Genomic DNA, 13,988 nt, shown 5'->3' with positions numbered 1-13,988 from the left:
AACAGCCATATGCAAGAAAGGATAAAAGATAAATGGATTTATATGAGATTGGATAATTTATAAATAATCATAGCTGAGTACGGTAGGGCAGAAATAAATTTATAAGGTACAACAGATCAGAACTAAATTGTCTGAAATGAAAGGAATTGATGTGCTACAATTTGTATTTCAAAGCCTATTGATTTATTCTCCTATAAACAAATATGTGTTTGCCTTACACTATGAGTAGACATCTTTAAAGGGGTAATGTGTCACTCAAAGTTCCTCCCTTTCTCTTTATGTTGCTAATTTTGATGAATTTAATGGAATTTTATAGATAACGTTTTCATTGTAAATTCATTTACCATTTAGAGCATCTTCTAGATAAGATTATTAAGATTCCCAGTCATTGAGTAACTCCCGCTTCCCAGCACCATCCAATCTAGAGGAAAGACCAATATGCCTTTTAAATTTTCCCCCCTTTCTCTTTCTGTTGCTAATTTTGATGCCTCTTATGGAATTTTATAGATGAGTTTTCATTTCAAAACAGTTTTGGAAGCAGGTGAAATATTCAACATGAACAGAAGTTAAACACAAGGAGTTCCCAAACCAATTCCTCATCGTTCCCCAAAGCTGCTCCACACCCATCTTCCTATTTTAACTGATGGAAACTCCAACCTTCTGGATGCTCACGCCAAAACCTGGGGGTCACCTCTGATCCCTCTCCTTCCAGTCTCTGGGTGAGCTCTGTTGGCTCTACTGCCACTGCCACCACCCCAAGCAGACTCCATCCCCTCACCTCTCGCCTGGGTGATGGCAAAGCCTCTGTTGCGCCACTGCCTCCTTCAGTCCATTTTCAACAACACTCAGTGATCCTTACCAATCACTCGTCAGATCATGTCACTACTTCCCTGCTCCTCCTTCTCTGCAACGGCTTCTCCCTTCCCTCCAATAAATGGACCTCACAATGGTCTTTGAGGTCAGCCTGATCTGGCCTCACACTTCCTCTGGGCCTCACCTCTCACTGCTCTGCTCTTCCCTTGCCCTTCCAGGCACACCTGCCGAAAAACAGGCCACATCGGGGCACATGTGATTGTTCCCTTAGCCTGGAAGGCTTTGCCCCCTGACGGCCACGTGGCCCCATCCCTGACCTCCCACAAGCCTGTGCTCCTAGGTGTCCATTGTTCCCTGAGCACTACCGGCCTGCCCTATGCACAACTGCAACCAGCCTGGCCCCTACTCCCCATCCCTCCCACCCTGATCAATTTTTGTTCCGTCACACTTATCATCTGTGAATACATTATATAACTTATTAATTGTGAGGTTCCCGCTTACTCTGTATGTCCACACACTAAAATACAAGTAAGCTCCACGTGGGCAAGGATGCTTTTTTACCTGCTGTGTTCGCTGTTTATCTCTAGCCCTCCTAGATCAACGCCTGACACAACAGGCAGTAACTAAATACTTGATAAACCAGAGAAAAGTAAAATGAGAGAAAAATATTTTTCTCCAGAGATCACTGGTTTCTCAGCTTGGCCTCAGTGTGATCTTCACAGGTGATGGGTACCTACCATGGGGTAAAAAAATGCAAATCTCATGTCACGGACCTAATTTATGTGCCTGAATTCAGGATTAAGTATGGAAGTTCATTTTCCACCTTGAAGGCAAAAAATTCTCAAATTATTTGCACCCGGATTCAATCTCAAGGTATAAACAAAGCCACAGTTCTCTTCTTAGTTACAAGTTTTATTTTGCACACCTTAAATAAGCCACATTTTAGATATAACATAATCCTTAGAATCTTGTTGAAAAATAAAGTTAATGTTTGTATTAATCCATTCTCACACTGCTAATAAAGACATACCTGAGACTGGGTAATAGATAAAATAAAGAGGTTTAATTGACTCACAGTTCCGCAGGGCTGGGGAGGCCTCAGGAAACTTACAATCGTGGTGGAAGGAGACGCAAACATGTCTTTCTTCACATGGTGGCAGCAAGAAGAATCAGTGCTCAGCAAAGGGGGAAGCCCCTTATAAAATGATCAGATCTAATGAGAACTCACTCACTATCAGGAGAATAGCATGGGGGAAACCGCCCCCATAATTCAATTACCTCTACCTGGTCCCTCCCACGACACATGGAGATTAAGGGAACTACAATTCAAGATGAGATTTGGGTGGGGACACAGCCAAATCATGTCAATGTTGAAATGTTTAAAGTGGAAGACCTGGGGTTTTCTTCTTTCTCATACTCTGAGTCTTGTTGTTCCTATATCCTCTACTCATTTGTTCAAATGTTCAAGCAAATATGTGTTGAATGACTCTACTTATGTGCCCAGTGATTTATTGGTGACAAATACAAGACAGAGTCCCTATAAAAAAGGAGGACAGAGTATCTCCTACCTATGTGCTCTGAGGGAGGAAAGGGCAGGGACTGCCTGCCATGCTGTGCCACCCACCTCTCAGCCCATTGGTGCCTGGCCACCCTTGGTCATCTCTTAGAGGACTAGCAGCAGCTGCAATGCCCTTCCCTGGCTGGCACCGGGGCTGCCTGTCTTTCTAACCTACAAATCTGACCCACCATACCCTGATCATCTTTTCCCTGTGGATCTTTACATCCAGGCTTCTCGCAGCTCCCTGGACCCTTTGTCACCTGGCCCTGCTCACCTGTCTCACCCTACCTTCTCCTCTTCCCCATTTGCACCTGAGTCTCCAACCATCTGAGTTACTCACACACCTCCCCACAGCTAAACAGCCCCGGCCTCCTCCCGGCTTCTCTGCGCCTGGAACGCTCTATGCCCCCTCATCTACCTTCTCATTCCCTAGGGGTTAACAAAGGTGAGACCCTCCCTGGAGAGTGGCCCTGATTAACCTGGAACATGAGTTTTCTGCTCCTCTGTGTTGCTGCTCCATATGTATCGGAACAGCCCTTCTCCAGGTGTGGTCTGTAGACTCCTGGGGTCACCAAGACCCTTCCAAGGAGTCCGCAAGTTGAAAATTATTTTCAGAAAAATGTCAAATGTCATTTGCCTTTTGCTCTCTGAGGACATGTGCACTGATGGTGCAAAGCATCTGCTGCTGTCTCAGCACAAATAAGGCAGGAACACCAAACTGTGCTCAGCACCATTGCGCTCTTCATTGCCACACTCTTACGTTTAAAAATGTGCCAGTTTCACTTAAGAATGTCCTCAATGGAGCAGCAAAAATTGGTAATTTTCCTAAATCTCCACCCTTGGAACATGTTCAGGAAGCACACATACAACTCGTCAGCTGCATACCCAAGCACAATCGTAGCACTGAGGAAAAACATATGTACAACTGTGTTGGGAGCGGAACTAACTGTCTTTTTTCAAGAACCACAATTTTTACTTAGAAAATAAAGGTGAGAAAAAAACATTTTCTTTAAAATGAACAAAATGAGCCTGACGGTATTGGTAGATATAATTCAAACTGTCCAACAAAAATCAGAATTTTGGAAAATTTGTATCTGCCACCGTGAGCTTCCCAATACTTTTCCAATGAGATCTGAGTGTGACATTTTTTTTGAGACAAGGTCTCGCTCTGTCACCCAGGCTGAGTGCAGTGGCACAATCACAGCTCACTGAAGCCTCAACCTCCCAGACTCAAGCAATCCTCCCACCTCAGCCTCCTAAGTAGCTCGGACTACAGGCACAAGCCACCATGCCCAGCTAATTTTTTATTTTTTGTAGAGATAGGATCTCACTACATTGCCCAGGCTGGTCTCAATCTCCTGGCCTCAAGCCATCCTCCCACCTCGGCCTCCCAAAATCCTAGGATTACAGGTGTGAGCCACCGTGACTGGCCTGAAAGTAATTTTTAATACTGTGAAATGAAATGTCCACATTTGGAAGATCTACATAACTTAGTGATTCCATATTTCCAAATAAACAATGCATGTTATGAAATCACGCATGAGTAAAGGATCTATTCCAAGTGCAAGATAGGCCAATGAATTTTAATGCTACCAAATAAGAAAAGTCCACCAATAATGCCTCAGGTTCCGCATTGCAACCAACCTTGAAGAAATGGCCACTTGCTGAGTTTGGGAGCACATGAAAGAATATCCACAGTTGTCTGAAAGGAGTATCAAAATACTCCTCCCTTTTCCAACTACATGTATCTGTATAAGAATGAATTTTCTTTAAATAACTTCCACCAAAGCAATACACTGCAACAGACTGAATGTAGATGCTGATATGAGAATCTAGCTTTCTTCTATTAAGATGCACATTAAAGAAATTTGCAAAAATGTAAAATAAGGCTACTCACTAAGTTTTTTTTTTTTTGGTTTGAGGAGACATTTCATTAAAAGAATGTTTATTGCGTTTACATAAAAATGGATCCACTATTGTTATGTTAAACAAACATTTTGGACATTGCTCAGTTTACATTTCTAATACAGTCAATATCAATAGATATAGATGTGGCCCGCATAACTAAAGCTCTTTAGGGCCCTCAATAATTTTTAACAGTAAAGCGTCCAGAAAGAGACCGACAAGTCCGAGAACTGTAAAACTAGAGTAATGACAATAGTGGATTATGACTGCTGTCTGTACACACGTCTGCCTCCAGACCATAGCACCCCGAATACCAGAACTGTGTTGTTTTTTTTTTCATGTTTGTATTTCTGCCATCAAGCATGGTGCTTGACACGTAAACTCAAGTTTATTACCTTACAGTTCTGAAAATCAGAAGACTAAGGCCACAGGGCTGTGTTCTATCTGGAGGCTGTAAGGGAGGACTCTTTCCATCCCTTTTCCAAATTCTAGAGGCTGCCTGCATTCCTTGGCTTGTGGCGGTCAACTCTCTCCCTCCCTCATCACATTTACTTCTCTGATTCTGACCCTCCTCCCTCCAGTAAAGACCCCTGTGATTACACTGGGCCCCCCACATAATCCATGAAAATCCATCCCCCATCTCAAGATAATTAACTTAATCACATCTTCAAAGTCTTTTGAAATTTAAAATCCCTTTTGCCATATTCACAGGTTCTGGGGATTCGAATGTGGACATGTTTGGGGTGGGCCATTATTCTCCCTACCATAGCCGTGTACTAAGACAATGGAGTAAAAACAAGGCAGAAAAATACCCCACTATTTTCCCCAATTTTTTTTGTTGTTGTTGTTTTTTATGAGACAGAGTCTCACTCTGTCATCCAGGCTGGAATGCAGTGGCGCAATCTTGGCTCACTACAACCTCCACCTCCTGGGTTCAAGCGATTCTCCTGCCTCAGCCTCCCGAGTGATAGCTTGAACTACAGGTGTGTGCCACAACACCTGGCTAATTTTTGTATTTTTAGTAAAGACAGGGTTTCACCATGTTGCACAGGCTGGTCTTGAACTGCTGAGCTCAAATGATTGGCCTGCCTCGGCCTCCCAAAGTCCTGGGATTACAGGCATGAGCCACCACGCCCAGCCAATTTTCCCCAATATTTAGAATTCTCCAGGCCAGGATGAGAAAGACACTAAGAACAATGATGACCTCTGGAAGAGACACTGCATGGCTAAGAACAGGGTAGGAGGAATGTATCTACGTATTCAACAAACACTTACATGGCCTTTACTACGTGCCAGGCAGTATCCGGTGCTTTCCAAATACTAGTCTGTTGCTCCTACAAAAATCCTAGACCATTTTACAGTTGGAAAAACTGAGCTTTCAGGTTAAGTGACTTGTCCAAGGTCACACAGCTAGTGAGTAGGAGAGGCTGGAGCCAGGACCTGAACCAGGTCATCAGATGGTGTCCATGCTCTTCACCACTGCCCGATGTAGCTTAGGGGGACTTAGCTGTCACCGTTTACCCTTCTACACTGCTGGCATTTCGTACCATGCGCATGTATTACCAATCTGAAAAAGTGAAGATAGTGTCACAATACAGTTATCTCTAAACACGAGAGCTAAAGAGAAGATTATCATACTTGGTCCTTCCCAATGATCTCACTTCCTTCATAGGCAGGAATAAAGTGAGAAATAGAATTCATTTTCAAGCCCCTTACAAAAGAAGGGGGAAAAAAATAGAAACACAAACAAGCACCATTTGGCAGCCAGTACTCATAACACCGACAGGGAAGTGAGATCTTTTTTTTTTTCCTTTTCCTTATGTAACAGGCTGTAAAGTTTCCTCTTCTCAGCAGCCAACAGTTTCATAGAACTACTGCTTCATAGAGAGCTGGCTCACTCTACCTTCATAGGAGACCTGCCTGGCATCCCAAACTCTCAAATGTCTATCAAAAGTGGCAGAGCCAACAGATATTTCACACAGTGTGCTTCAGAGAACTTCTGTAGATCCAACAGATATTTCACACAGTGTGCTTCAGAGAACTTCTGTAGATTTTTATCTGAAAGTTGTATTTATAGTTAATGTTCGGAGAGAAAAGCCAAGACTGATTTTTACTCAAAATGCTGGGAACGTTTATTTAACATCTCTCCTCCTGACCCTCATACTGCCTGGTCCTCTTTGCCATGGGGTGTCCCCTCCCCACCAGCCATCCCTGTCACAGGCCAGCAGGATGTTAATCCATCTACCTCACCCCTAAAGGGGACCGGTGAGGACCACACTTTAGTGGAGACGGCTTCCCAGTGCTGAGGAAGACTTAGGTTTTACAGAGAACATATAGGGGTTCCTTTATTCACTCTTTCCTCTAAAACATTTGAGTATTTATTTTATAAGGGGCTTCTGATCATTCAACACAACAATACTTTAAGATCCAAAGGAATGAAGCTAGAGTGGTGGGATGAGAGAGGTGACAGGCAGGGGCAAGCTTTTCAAGTCACACACACACTCCAGTGGCCATCAAATGAGCAGACAAGTTCTCTATATTTTATAGAAGGCAGGGGGAAGTAGTAATACAATATTCATTAGTTAATTAGCTAGTTGGTTTTTCAGATACATGCAATGATACATTATAAATTCCTGGAATTCAGGGTTTTCTACAATCTGGCCCCAGTAGACTTTCCAACCTTTCTTCCCGTGACCTCTACATGCAGCCTCTGTCTCCCAGCTTGCTTGCTCTATGTGAAATGCCCTTCCCTCCACCAAATCCCCCCGCCACACACCTCCAGGCCCACGGCCTGTCCAACTGCAGCGCTGAGATCAAACACAAACCCTTCCAGAAACTGTCCTCTGATGCTGATGCTGAGAGCCCTGTGCCTTGCTTCTGGGTGCCTTTGCTCTTGTAAAACAGAAAAATTAGTGGAAATCCCACCTCTGACCTCTAATTCTCTTCATTGCAAAATTTTTTTTTCTTTGGAGCCAGGATTTACAAGTGTTTTCCAATTCAACTATGAGCTTCTTGAGAGTATGAAATAATGTGTAACTCACCTTTATGTACCTTCGACATTTAACAAAAGGTTATCTGTTAAATACACAAGTGAATAAATAAATGACTGAGAATAAGAAAAAGAGAATCAAACACAACTAAGTTTTATAAGGAAATTAGTATCCAAGGATCTTAGTTTTTTCCACCACTAAAAGAAAGCCACACGCTCACTTCCACACTGGTGGAAATGAAACCGATCTTCAGCACAGACAAAACAAACTCGTAATTCTGAGACCAAAGTTCTGTGTCCTGGTAAAACCAGTATTTCCCAATCAGATTGTTTTCTGATTTAAAAAAAAAAAAAAAAGTACCACTCATCTTTAGGAACACTAATATGTTTTTACATCTGGAAATCTGGGGTATCAGCCAGCCAGACTCACTAATAGCAGTTTTACACACAAACAGAGCATTCTCTGAGCTAAATGCTGTTAGTCATCCTAAACAGGCTATGGAAGCCAAAATGCCCTCACTCTCATAAACAGGAAATAAGTGGGTTTGCCCCATCAGAGCTGGCTCTATAATGCTTTTCCCTGGTGAGAAGCTATATAATGGACACATACATTCCCAAGAGCAATTCATTCCAAAGAGCAAATTTACATCGAAGTGGCTTCTGGTAGCTTGAGACTCAACGCTACTCACAGCGATTTAAAAAAAGAATGATTCAAAGCGGGCGTGGAGGCTAAGAAAGAACCTCAGGCTGCAATTACCTTCATCATCTGGTAAGCCTGTGTTGGATTTACATCGTCTAAATGGAAGGAGGAACATAGGTCTTTTCTATTTTTGTCCCCTATTAAATACACCTCCAATCCTAACAAGGTAGGATTAATGGCTGTTTATAGATGGAGAATTCATTAATGCCGCAAGTTCAGTGTTTACATAAAGACTTTATTCAGAAACTCTATGCCCAATGAGACTTTCTTAAAAGCTGCTGGAATGTTTCAAAAGATGGCAAACACTAGAAAAGGGATTTTCATACACAAATCACAAATATGGCATTAACAGGATCCCAGTATAAACAGGTCTGGCCCGTCCAATCCCTTCAATGGTTGCCTTGTTGGCTCTGAAATAACACTGGCCTCTCTGGGGAATTCCAGTGGTAAAATTAATTCTCTCCATAAAAAGTTTTTACAGATGATATTTCCGCTCAAGTCAAATACAGCCTACGGACATTTCCTCTCTCCACTGTGAATAACTAGAACAGAAATTTAAGCCCTTCAAGGCAAAATCAAACGGTCACTCATTTTGTAGGCAACAGAGGAACTTCATACTGAACCCTCATCGATTCTCCATATATTCCTGTCTCTTCTGCTCCTCACAGAGCATCACAGGCATAGTGGAGTGAAGCTGGTGAATGCTGGAAGTTCTTTGCTTCCTAGTGTAAGCGATTTGCCAAATGGAACATGGTGTCTTCCAAGCACGGGCCCAGCAATAAACGAGGTGAGCTAAGAGTCGACTGCCTGCATTCTGAGCGCACGAGGAAAGACAATGGTGGAGGTTTGGGACACACAATTCCTAAGAACACACATGCGCAACAGAGATCATGTGCCGGGAACTTTGCACACATTATCTCATTCCATCCTCAAAACCTCGGCATAGAAGGCCTCAGGAAACAGTAAGTCCTACTGCCTCAGTTCAGGCCACCTCTTGTAGACTAATGGCCAAGGGGCAGCGGGAGTGCTCACGCCAGCCCTGGGGCTGCTCTCCAGCCAATGCAGGCTAGAGAGGCTGGCTCTCCAAGGCTGCTTTCCACACCTGCGCAAGTTAAAAATGGGGCTTGCGGCCGAGCACAGTGACTCACACGTGTAATCCCAGCACTTTGGGAGGTCGAGGCGGGCAGATCACCCGAGGTTGGGAGTTCGAGACCAGCCTGACCAACATGGAGAAACCTTGTCTCTACTAAAAAAACAAAATTAGCCAGGCGTGGTGGTGCATGCCTGTAATCCCAGCTACTCGGGAGGCTGAGGCAGGAGAATCCCTTGAACCAGGAGGTGGAGGTTGCGGTGAGCCAAGATCGCACCATTGCACTCCAGCCTGGGCAACAAGAGCAAAACTTCATCTCAAAAAAAAAAAAAAAAAAAGGTGGGCGGGGTGGGGGAGGGGGGGTTGCACTGCCCCAAGCCTCCTGCAGGAGGTGCACCGACAGCAAAACCCGGGAGTCCGCATTTTCATTAAGCTCAGCAGGTGAGTCTTGGGCACTAGGAAGTTTGAGACCCATTTTCCTAAACATTATTAGTATCAATGAATGTCAAATACTGCAAGGATGCTTCTTTTCTAGAAAAGCAGAACCTTAATAGCAACCCACAAGCAACCCCCTAGCTTCCTGGGACCTGCCACTGTGACTAACACTTCTTTCAGTCAAAGATTCATTAGATATAGAGATATAGACAGAGACAGATTTTTTTTCCCACTTGAAACTGATCAAGAGGCAAAAGTTAAGCAACGTAAACTTCAGGATATGACTGAAAGCCCTGAACTCTGTGTAGCTTGTTCCCAGGGTCCCCCACACATTCTCAGTGCTCGACAGGGGGCTATAAATATTCCGCTTGGAAGGGCAACATAAGCCCAAACAAGTGCTTAAGGCTTTCCTTTTCATCTACTTTCTGATATTCTTATAATTTCTATTTTAAAAAAACAGGTCTTCTTTCCCAGAGAGCCAGCCATTTGGTTTTTATAGCAAGCAAAGGATTGGCTTCTCTGGAAAAGCAAACAGAACTTTCCTTCTTTTCAAGTACATGGTTGCCTTCTAGCAATGCCAAGGGAAAGTGAAATTTAGGGAAAGGCAGGCTCTCAAATGGCCGGCCACTGCTAAGTTATAATTCAAAGTTGTATTAAAAACTGTTTTTCAAAGTCATTTAAATTTTTGATTTCCATAAATTTTAACTTTTTTAGTTAAAAAATGGGATTACTGTTTTCTAATTCATTGCAAAAGTAAATCAAGGTAATTTTTAATAAAACAGGAAGCTGCAAAGGAGAGGGAGGAGGAGGAGAAGCACGTTTTCAGAATTCCTGCCAAGTGAAATGCTGGGCTGAACATGCCACAGACAGGAACTCCCCCAAACTCACAGGGACCACAGGGGCAGGGGAGAAACATTATCCTCTGGATGAGAAAAGTGAGGCTCAGCATCTTCATTCGGGCTCCCCTAAAAGCAGAGTCTGAGTCGAGGACTTGAGTACAGAAGTTTATTTGGAAGGTGACCCCGAGATTCCCAAAGGAAGGGGTAGGGACAGTGAGGCAGGAAGGGCAGGAAGCCCATGGGAGGTGTGAAAGCGAGGCTGCTGTGTACAGCTGGGGCTCATTCCAGGGCCCATCTGCAGAGCTGTGTGGACTGCACCTCAGAACCGTTTCCACCAGGGTAAAGAGGCTGGGGTAGCATCCACCAAAGCCCAGAACTCCCTGGGTGAGTCAAAAAACCCGCATAGGGCAGCCCAGGACCTGAACCCACGTCTGACTCAAAACCTGTATGCTTGTCACCCTGCCACCTCTCAGAGTTTCCACAAACACAGGCTTCTCTTGTCATTCAGATGTTGCATATGAATGAGAGACCTGGTCTTTTTTCACTTTTATCTTTTAATCCACCCACCTACCCTTATTTTCTTTTCCCCTCAGCCTTCAAAACGGAAGACTTCCTTCTGAGATGTTTGCCCACAGGCATGTAACTTCCTTCACAAGCAACGCAACTACCTCGAAAAGAAAAAGAAAAGCCTCTGTTTGTGGTGTCTGGGGAAGGAGTCTGCTGGGGCTGTTTTTTCCAGCACAAGCGACATCACTATGGAACAGCCACCTGGAGCTTAGGAGAGGGGAGGAATGGTAAAGCTCAGGGCAGAGGTGGGCGGGGCGCTGCCTGGGAGACTGTCACACCCACAGAGCACAGTCTTGCCAGGACACCAGGAAAGGGTTAGTGGCTCCCACTAGGCTGGTAGTGGAAGAACCTGCAAGATTCCATCAGGAGGACGTGATGTGGACAAGCACCGTGCCTGCCTGGCTAACTAAGCTCTCTGTCCACACAGACATAGGTTGTAAAGGATTAGACAGTCCGAATGGCTGCCTAAGATGAGTAATAGAATAGCTATTTAACAGATCCAGGACTGCCTCTTTATTCTGTTTCCTTGCCAATAAATAAATAAATAAATAAATAAATAAATAAATAAATAAATAAATAAATGTGGCTTAACTCACCTGCTTGATCCTTACTATTTAAAAAAAAATTTAAAAAGAAAAGAAAAACAGCCGGGCGCGGTTGCTTACACCTGTAATCCCAGCACTTTGGGAGGCTGAGGAGGGTGGATCGCTTGAGGTCAGGAGTTCAAGACCAGCCTGGCCAACATGGTGAAACCCCATCTCTATTAAAAATGCAGAAATTAGCCAGGCATGGTGGCATGTTCCTGTAGTCCCAGCTACTTCAGAGGCTGAGGCAAGGGAATCACTAGAAACCGGGAGGTGGAGGTTGCACTAAGCCAAGATTGTGCCACTGCACTCCAGCCTGGGTGACAGAGCAAGACTGTCTCAAAAAAAAAAAAAAAAAAAAAGGTAAATTTGCCCCTTTCTCTACTTTCTACAGGAATTCATTCCCGCCAGTACCAAAAGTATTATAGCCTCTGTGGTAATTTCTTATTATGATAAAATACATAGAGACATAACACAGGTAGTGAATGTATCCCTCAAGAGTAATGAATCCAACAAATGGACACATGTATGTATTATATGGAATACTCAGGCCCATAACAGCAGCCCAGGGTAGCTGAATGATGGCCCTAATATACCCAAGTAATTAATAAGTTCCATCATAATTTTTGTTTTATGACATTCACTTTTATATGCCAATAGTCCATTTAATGGCATTTTAAATGAGAGGAAAGCCCCAAGAGAGGAGGAGAAAGCACGAGATACCTTATTGAATCACAAATCTTACCATCTGATTTTTTAATTCCAAAAATGACCTAATAAACTTCCTTTATAATTAAATCAATCCTAACAACTTCTCTTTGGTGTTTTTTCATTCATTTTTGGTAATCATGCAGAGATTTCAATTGGAAATCCATTATTATCATAATCAAGTATAAAAATTGCTCTGTGTTCTCCCAGGAAAAAGACCCCACACTTGGTCTCCTGTGGAGCTTGACCCGGGCTCTCCAGAGGTATAAAGCGAAACTACTGGTTTTCAGTACTAGCCGGAGCCCCTAATTTACTTGACTGCAGTACATGAAATACACATGAATGATCAACTCAAAACTTCAGACCTTCAAATGATTTCCTCATATGGAAGTCTTACCGTGAGAAAAATAAACTGGCACACAGTTTTTCATTTTTAGGCCTTCACAAAGTTTTAAAATTCATGACCTACATTAAAAGTTTGCTGTTTACTGGCCAGGCACGGTGGCTCATGCCTGTAATCCCAGCACTCTTGGGAGACCGAGGCGGGTAGATCACCTGAGGTCAGGAGTTTGAGACCAGTCTGGGCAACATGGTGAAACCCCACCTCTACTAAAAATGCAAAAATTAGCGAGGCATGGTGGTACACGTTTGTAGTCTCAGCTACTCAGGAGGCTGAGGCACGAGAATCTCTTGAACCCGGGAGACAGAGCTTGCAGTGAGCTGAGATTGTGCCACTGCACTCCAGCCTGGGTGACAGACTGAGACTCTGTCTCAAAAAAAAATAAAAACAAAAATAAATTTTAAAAAAGAAAGTTTGCTGTTTATTAATAAAGTAGTACTTAACAAAAGATATAACTGAACTGAAATGCACGGGCTGTTCTAAGAGCCCAACAGAAGACTGCAAAATGGTTGTGCCTTAGATTCAACTAAATAAGAAAAATCTTTCCACTTTGGCATTTATGCAGGCTTTCATCTGCCTTCAATCACAGAGGAACTACAAGACTAAACATTATGGGTGATTTTTAAAGAGTCCATGATTTTTTTTTAATGTTATTTTGTGCAAAAATAATTATTTTCTATTTTAATGAAAGCGCTATAATTACTAAAACGCATGAAATTTTGATAAAATCTACTCCAGTTGGCATCTGTGTTCTTCTAATAAATTAGAAAACATTCTTTGAACAGCTTAAATAATCTGAGTTTGCAAGCAAAATTACAGCCTAAAAATATTGGCTGTTGATACCAGCAGTTAAGAAGGAAGACAGAACAAAGCCTTACCATTGGCTGTATTCTTTTTAAAGTTATCCAGGAATTCCTCCAGCAGTTGGGACTGGTTAGGAGGGGGCAGCAGACTCTTCTGGTCCCTGGAGAACAGGTCACTGTCTGACCAGGATGTACACAGGGTTGCTTTTGTGTCCGGAGGCCGGGCAATCAGAGTGAGTCCGACGCTCTTCTCAGAAAACAGGGCCTCCATCTGCTTAAGGTCAAGATCAGACACAGCTTCCCCATTTAAGGTCATGATCTCATTGCCCTTTCTCAGCCCTGAGAAAAAGGAAGGAGAAACAGAAAAAAGAGAGAGGGATTACTGTGAGAAATATTTTCAGATGAAAGAAGGCTGCAAACTCAAACCATGTACTCGTAGGGACTGTTTTGTTTGTTGCTTTCTTCAAAGAAAGTGCCAGCCAGGCACAGTGGCAGGTGCCTGTAGTCCCAGCTAATCAGGAGGCAGAGATAGGAAGATCACTTGAGCCCAGGAGTTTGAGGCCAGCCTGGGGCTATATAGCAAGACTTCGTCTTTTA

General features: G+C 43.3%; 1 protein-coding gene across 8 annotated transcripts in view; it reads right to left on the bottom strand.

The window, feature by feature from the left end:
- Positions 1 to 13,988, bottom strand: part of TIAM2 (TIAM Rac1 associated GEF 2) — a 264,916-nt gene that overhangs the window by 60,945 nt on the left and 189,983 nt on the right. For all 8 annotated transcript variants that reach the window (XM_008974986.4, XM_055114256.2, XM_063605529.1 and 5 more), the window contains one exon: positions 13,467 to 13,730. In XM_008974986.4, coding sequence (XP_008973234.4) covers positions 13,467 to 13,730 — 264 coding nt within the window. The remainder of the gene's footprint in view (positions 1 to 13,466; positions 13,731 to 13,988) is intronic.

This window comes from Pan paniscus, chromosome 5, assembly GCF_029289425.2.
Source record: "Pan paniscus chromosome 5, NHGRI_mPanPan1-v2.0_pri, whole genome shotgun sequence".
In the NCBI taxonomy this organism is placed as follows: Eukaryota; Metazoa; Chordata; class Mammalia; order Primates; family Hominidae; genus Pan; species Pan paniscus.
Note: the sequence above shows the minus strand (reverse complement) of the source record. Positions and strands in the feature narration are given on the sequence as shown.